The following is a 309-nucleotide window of genomic DNA, read 5'->3' as shown; positions in this document are numbered from 1 at the left end:
CCCATGGCTGGCATGGCCACCGTGGGGCCACTGGGACCTGACCGGTGCCAGAGGAAAGTTTCAGGTGGCTCTGCTGTGGGACAGGGTCCCCTGAGCCACCAGCGACAGCTCTCCGAGTGTCTGCCACCCTCACCCCATACTCACCCATGGCGCTGGACTTCGTCAACTCCCCCGACCGCCTGTTCAGCTGCTTTGGTGCTGTCTGCGGGAGCCCTCGCCTGCCTGGCGGTCCCTTGCCTTGTATTTCCTCCTCTGGGTGCCTGTCCTGCTCTCCAGCAAAGAAAAGGGCTCTCTGAGTGACAGCCACCC

General features: G+C 63.8%; 1 protein-coding gene across 2 annotated transcripts in view; it reads right to left on the bottom strand.

The window, feature by feature from the left end:
- Positions 1-280, bottom strand: part of PLP1 (proteolipid protein 1) — a 7,231-nt gene extending 6,951 nt beyond the window's left edge. For both annotated transcript variants that reach the window (XM_009579384.1, XM_009579385.1), the window contains exon 1: positions 145-280. In XM_009579384.1, the coding sequence (XP_009577679.1) occupies positions 145-148 (4 nt within the window). In that variant the 5' untranslated portion in view covers positions 149-280. The remainder of the gene's footprint in view (positions 1-144) is intronic.
- Between the last annotated feature and the right edge of the window lie 29 nt (positions 281-309).

Source organism: Fulmarus glacialis, unplaced genomic scaffold, assembly GCF_000690835.1.
Source record: "Fulmarus glacialis isolate BGI_N327 unplaced genomic scaffold, ASM69083v1 scaffold27716, whole genome shotgun sequence".
In the NCBI taxonomy this organism is placed as follows: Eukaryota; Metazoa; Chordata; class Aves; order Procellariiformes; family Procellariidae; genus Fulmarus; species Fulmarus glacialis.
The sequence above is the reverse complement of the archived record's forward strand: the minus strand, read 5'-3'. Positions and strand labels throughout refer to the sequence as shown.